The 6,994-nt window shown below is 36.4% G+C and overlaps 1 protein-coding gene across 2 annotated transcripts in view; it reads left to right on the top strand.

The window, feature by feature from the left end:
- The window catches only part of tmeff2b (transmembrane protein with EGF-like and two follistatin-like domains 2b), an 88,764-nt gene that overhangs the window by 41,533 nt on the left and 40,237 nt on the right, over positions 1–6,994 (top strand). For both annotated transcript variants that reach the window (XM_016472459.1, XM_016472460.1), the window contains exon 4: positions 3,278–3,304. In XM_016472459.1, coding sequence (XP_016327945.1) covers positions 3,278–3,304 — 27 coding nt within the window. The remainder of the gene's footprint in view (positions 1–3,277; positions 3,305–6,994) is intronic.

The following is a 6,994-nucleotide window of genomic DNA, read 5'->3' as shown; positions in this document are numbered from 1 at the left end:
AAGGTCTGTCTAGCTGTGGCTAGTTCCACATTGAAAGCATGAAGGCTGTCTTTATAGATGCTATAGTGAATTTCAAATTTCGTCTTCCGCCACATCCGCTCTGCAACACTAGTGTTCTTGTTAATGCATCTCTTTCTGACAGAGACAGATCTAGATTCAGAGGTAGCAGAGATCAATATATCAAAGAAAATACATAAGTGATCAGATCAGGTCTGCTGAATCAGGTCAAAAGTGTTTAAAACAGTTATAATTTATTTTGTAATTTTTGATATCTGCATTATCTATGTGAATATTAAAATCCCCTGCAATAGAAAACAGTCAAACTCTGAGGAAATCATTTATTCGACATGTGAATAATCCCGCCCACTCTAAAGCGGTACTGAACTGCAGTGGAAACGCAAACCGTGCCGAACCGTGCCGTGCCGAGCCGAGTCGTAACACAGTGGAAAAGCGCCATAATGGTCTTCTTGGGAAGGCCGTTGAGGAGACCATTACAATAGTCCACCCTGCTTGTGATAAAGGCATGAACAAGTTTCTCCCAGTTTTGGAGGAAATCATTTATTACATTTCTGTGAACTCTTCAACAAAGGCTGGAGAGTATTTTGGAGGCCTGTAAATAATGATAAACAGAATGCGTGGAGCACCCCCTGTGATGCCGGCCCTGCACTTAAGTAAGCATTAACATGTTAATTTATAAGCTGATGTGCCACAAAAGCCAGTGAATTCACAAGCAGACAATAAGGAGGTCGAAGATGAGGAGAAAGAGTGTAAAGTTTTTAAGTATTTACCATACGTACAACTCCTTAAGTTTAGCTTGTATGGAGCTGTCACTGTAATACACTGTAAAACAACACCACACTGTCTCTTCACTGACTCCTTACTCAACTGTTTGTCATATTCACAGAGTGATCAAAGAACTACCAGTATGTAAAATCTCCTGTCAGTGCGGAATAATGACGAATGTCGATCTAGTGATGTAAAAGCCATGTGAATTCCATTTTGACTGTTCAGACTTGCAAAACATCTGACCTGAATTGGATTTATGACCACATATGAAAGTGAACCAACTCAGAATTGAAAAGATCAGATTCCATGTGGTTTGTGCTCTTAACACTGTCATGAAATAAAAACGAGTCACATATATGAGCAAAAAAATGTGTAAAAAATAAATAAATACATAAAAAATTGGATTTGGGTCACATCTTCCTGCAGTGTGAACATAGCCAAAGTCACTTAAATCACATTTCTTCCCCATTCTGATGCTCAGTTTGAACTTCAGCAGATCATCTTGACATGTAGACATGTCTAAATGTTGCCATGTGATTGGCTGATTAGGTATTTGTGTTCATGGGCAACTGAACAGGTATACTTAATAACGTGGCTAGTGACATATAAGACTGACCCCAAACTTTTGAATTTGGTAGTTTATATCTACAAAATCACATTATCTACATTAATGATTACAGAAAAAAAAATATTGGCTGTAGTGGCTCCGTTCATGTATGTTGATTTTCCTATGCTCTTTATGGTGTGATTCCATTAATTAAATTAAATAGTGGCCACCTTTTCAGAATCTATTTTATACGATTCATTTTATTTGTTTGCCATCTCTAGAATACATTTTATTAAAAGAGTAATTTCTATTGTTAAAATTAATTATTTTGTGATACTGTACATTATCTCTTACTTAGTGGGGTTGAGATACTTTTACTAAAAAACAAGACAAAAAGGCTTATTAAGAAAAGTACTTTTGCAGAGACGCAGGAGGGGCACAGTTTGGAATTAAAGGAATAACACATTAAGGCCTCGCCTTCCTGTGGCCATCTCAAACGAAGATTTATATTTGTTCTGGGCGGGGAATAATTGGTGGGGTGATTGATGGGAGGGCACAGCGCTATAAGCTGCTCCTCTCCATCATAACAAATTGATGAATGTCAGATTTTCCCAAAGCTGCCGTCGAGCCCAGGGGCGGATGGCGAGAAAGACTGAGAGCGAGAGAGCACGGTACACTCTAGTCATAGCGGCTGTGCCCTTGAACTTGAGAGAGAGAAAGTGGGGTTATCTGGGGCTACTTTTTGTTTTCACCTCAAATGAATCCACGAGAACTCCATTATTTATATTTTGATAGGTACAGATGCAGCCGGAGGGCAGATTTATAAGTGTTAAAAATGGGAAATGAGGTGACAGCCAAGCTATTTTCCACCCTCCCTTTCCACTCTAATGTATACATTTCCCTCTATAGTTGTTTTTCTTTCGCCCACTAGTCCTCAGTTCTTTAATCCATTGGGCTCATAAAAGCTCAGTTTAAGTCCCAGGAATGTTCTAGAATTAGAAGCCTCCAGTGTACGTTAGTGTTCCATAAATGCCTTGTATATATAGGGCTAAGAGAGAATTGCACGTGCCATGCTGACTTTCATTTTGCATGACGTCTTTGATATTGCTTCTGTTGTTCTCCTCTGCATCTGTGCAAGACACAGATGCTGCGAAAAGCCATAAAGATAGGAAAATGGTATTAGATGTGAATATGTATTTCTAATCTAAGCATGCACAACTGTATGACATAGGCGACAGCCCACATTCTAGGCAAAAATCTGAAGATTCTTCTGGCCAAGAACTGTCCAGTTACAGGATGTGACCGTCTGACCTATAAAGTGACAGTTTTACATGAAGTTTATGCTTTCTTCTTTCTGCCGTGTTCGATTTGTGAAGAGATTTTTTGTTTTTGGATGGAGTATCCCTTTAGCATCAATTTGTGCCTCTTCATTTGATTATCACTTAACTAAACTACAGCATTTATTATTTTTATATATATATTTTTTTTTTAGTGAGCAAAGAGGGCCAGTGTTCAAATCCCATTCTAATTAACTTTAATAAAGTGAAAATGCAGCTGAACTTGTTAGCCAGTAATCAGTAAGCATTTTTATTGAATGGAAAACAGAAATTTTGATTAGACTCATTTTTTCCACAGGAAAAAGAAATCATGCAAGTTCGACACAATGTGAGGCTTGGTAGATGATGACAGAATTTTGTATTTAATGCAAATAATCTGCAAAAGCAGCGACTTGTTTGGCCAAAGGGGTTTTAGATGTGTGAATGAATAATTTTGCCACAGTGATGTAGACAAACATCTTTTGTGTCTATGAGTGTGCAATCTAATTATCAAATGCATAGTCTTTTTGTTTGTAAGGTGCATCTAGAATAGGTCCAAAAATAGAACTAAATCCGTTTGAATGGACATGACGCTTGTGTTCCTGAATGTCTGTTTTCTGCTTTGCAGATGCTGGCTCTGGATCAGGGGATGATGGTGAGTATTTTCAACTCATCTCTAATTAATACAGAGCATTACAATAATGATCTCATATCTCGCTTTGTCTGTTCACATCCGCACACACCAAGATGCTCATACTGAGTTCGGATGACAACAGCTTCTGTCTGCCTCTCCTGATAGATGTGAATATGCCAGCAGTACTTATGAAGTGAATCCAGGATAAAGAATTTCACTCTAGAGCATGGCTAATTAAAAAGAGATTCAGAATGGGGTGATGGGAAGATCAAGAGAGAGAGAGGGAGGGATGCTCTGAAGTGAGGGATGATATATCTACTCTGAAATATTAGGAAAGTTCTACTGATCAACTAGGAATGAATTTGAAAGAGAGAGAGAGAAACTATGATTGGAATGGAATATGTAGTGGCCTAGTATTTAGTCTAGTCTGTCCTAGTATAAGTGAAATAGTAGGCATTTCACTATATTGTTGTCACATGACCTTACCAAGTTGCATGTTTATATCAGAAAGTAACATTTTGCATTTTAAATCCAGTTAAATGTAAAAATGTCTTCTTTTGGGGAAGTCTGATAAATTGATGAGACACAAAAAGTCAGCTAAAAATGGTGCCTGATATTAGCTCTGATTCATTCCTCAAGGTCTAGTTAGCACATTGGGTTCTGGGATACAGTTTAAATGCAGTAAGCTCTATGTTTGGAATAGCATACACTGAATAAAACAGTTTTTTTTTTAATCACTCAGAAATTGCTAGTAAATTTGACAAATACTTACAGAGTAATGGCAAGTAATGCATGTAATTAAATGCAAAATAGTAAAAAAGTAGAAAGAATTAAATACTATTTCTTGCAAAACATACTTAAATATTTTTTTGTTTTATTTACAACTTTGAAAAATCTTTTTTTACAGTGTACTAACATACTGCTCTCTCCATTTCAGCTGCATATAATATTCACTTCACTATTTATTTGATCGAACTGAAAAAAAGTTAAGAAATTCTGTGCAAGAAAATATTTTTTCAAGTATTTATTTTCAAATTCTCCATGTTTGCAGAGTGCTGCATATATATATACAATGCCCTACATTGTATACTGTGCTGTATTCAGAAAATAGTATGCCGGTTTTCCATTTCATACATCAGCTTTTAATATGACTCACATCAAGGCTTCAGTGCAAGCATCATGTGCCCTTTTGACCACCACATGAAAAGCATTGCAGATAGAGTTACGGAAAGCCAGTTCTAAGAGGCTGCTACTGTATGTACCATGAAAGCAGGAGTGCACACACAGTAAACAGTGAAAACATCTATTTAAGCTTAAGCTTAGAATATAAACGGGGCATGGAAATTGATTTAATACACTGCAGAATGAGAAAAACTACTCACAGAAAATTGATTCACATTCATTTAAATTTACATGAATTGGATTGTTGTTGGAAATATTAAGTTGTATATATAACTGAATAAAAATGAAAAGGAATTCAAGATCTCCTCATAAAGTTTGTGAAAAAATCTCTTTAAAAACTCTTAAAGACTGAAAGGTCTCATTAGAGATGCAAAAGCATGTGCAAACATCACATACTTCAGACCTGTAATTGCATTCATCATGTGAATTTTCCAGTAATCACTGGCTGTGCTTTAAAAGGTCACACACTTAAAATTGTTTGAACTTTGAGTGACGCATTAACAGCGTTTGACTGGCACACAGTGTGCCGCCGGAGGTAATAGCTCCTAGAGTTCAACTCACTGGGCAAAGCTGATGTGAGCCATGTGAAAGGGCCTTTACTGCGAGACTTTAATTTAAAATACAGCATGCTTCTAGAATGCTAAAACTTATTATGCTTACCAAGGCTACATTTATTTAATCGGAAACAGAGTAAACAATAATATCGTGGAATAATATTAATATTTAACTGAAATTTCAGCATCATTACTCCACTCTTCAGATCCTTCAGAAATAATTTGAATATGCTGATTTGGTCCTCAAGAAACATTTCTTCTTATCAGTGTTGAAATCAGATGTGCTGCTTAATGTTTTTGTACAAACCATAATACATAAAACAAGGGACTGGGGAAAAAATGGAACAACAGAAGAACGTGACTCAAAGAGCAAAGAACAGGAAATTGAGGATGAGAAGAAAAGAAAATGAAATAAGAGAGGATATAAAAACGAAAGCGCCATCTGAAAGCCATACAACAGGGATGACACAGGAGATAGATAGTGCAGAACATGTGAACAAATGTAGCCACTGTGGGAGGGACAAGACACAGGGAGCTGGAGCAAGGGATGGAGGGAAATAGAAAAGGAAAGGGCAAGAAGAGAGAAGGATGGAAGGGGCACGGTTAGAGACAGATCGATGTGGCTCAAGAGAAGAGTTTAGCTTGAGGAAAGTGTTGCCTCTCCTCCAGTAGGATCAAACATGTTTTAATGTCTGATTGTAAATCATTGATGAGCTCTGGCTCATACATTCTAAATTACACACACACACACACACAGAATCAGATATGTTCTATCGATGTGGAAACAACACTTCCTCCTCACTCTCACATAACTGAGAGCCTCATGTAACTGAGCAGAGATATTACACAAGAGTCTTCCAACACACACATGTAAATGTACAGTAACGACGAAAAACAACTAACGGAAGGCATTTCTTCCATTCCTACCACAGAAAAAAATGAGAAATTCACTGTTACAGACAAGTGGGGCTTTTTAACATACAGATTCTAAATCAAACTTTTTGTTAACGTGAGAGAAATAGTATGGTTGAACATAAGATCTTATGTATCCAATAGGGAAAGACATATGAGCCAAATCTTACAAGCTGTTTTCCAAAATCGCATAATTAGAACTTATTTTGCAACTGTTAAAAAGTAAGCTCTGTATAGTGAGAATATCTGGAGTATGAATGAAACCTGGATGTACTACATTTGCCAGGTTGTCACTGTCATTTGACATTTATTCATTTATTTATTTTGGAATTGTAAGAAAAATGGCTTTAAAGAGATAGTTGACCCAAAAAATTGTTCCCAATGTGTATTGCTTGCTGTAAGATGAATGTTTGAAGAACAGATTTGGTTACCATTGACTTCCAAACATGGACAAAAAACACTGCAGACATTTCACAAAATGCCTTCTTTTATGCCATGCAGGATGAATAAATTATTGCAGAATTTTCATTTTTGGGTGGACTATTCCAAAAATGAGATAATGTAATGCCTAGTTTTGAATAATCAAGTGAATTAAAAGGACTGCTGTTTTCATTTTTTTTTTTAATAAAATTTCGAGGAAATACATTAGCAAATTAGTGTTCAAAACTATGTTCTTGCAATACCTACAAGAATAGCCTACAATAATGATTTATATTCCCAGCTGTTGGGTTTGATTTGGTTGGAATCTTAAGAGTTGCGTCATTTGTTCTTGCATGTTTAAATCATGTCCAGAATGTCCAGGTATGATGCTACTTGTTTAGAAGACATATACTTGGGATAGACGTCTTGTAGAACATTATTCTCACTATCAGAGATATTGATGTAGCTAGTCAGATCCACTGTGATATAAAGTAACAATCACAGGAACCTATGGGTAGCTAAAGTTCAAACGTTACCTCATGAATCATCATACAGTGCACTGTAAAAAAATAATTGTGATTTTAACAGTAAAAGACTGTAAAAATGCTACAGTAAAAACCTGTTAACTGGTTAACAGTAAGTT

Source organism: Sinocyclocheilus anshuiensis, unplaced genomic scaffold (assembly GCF_001515605.1).
Source record: "Sinocyclocheilus anshuiensis isolate Anshui unplaced genomic scaffold, SAMN03320099.WGS_v1.1 scaffold472, whole genome shotgun sequence".
Classification (NCBI taxonomy): domain Eukaryota; kingdom Metazoa; phylum Chordata; class Actinopteri; order Cypriniformes; family Cyprinidae; genus Sinocyclocheilus; species Sinocyclocheilus anshuiensis.
Note: the sequence above shows the minus strand (reverse complement) of the source record. Positions and strands in the feature narration are given on the sequence as shown.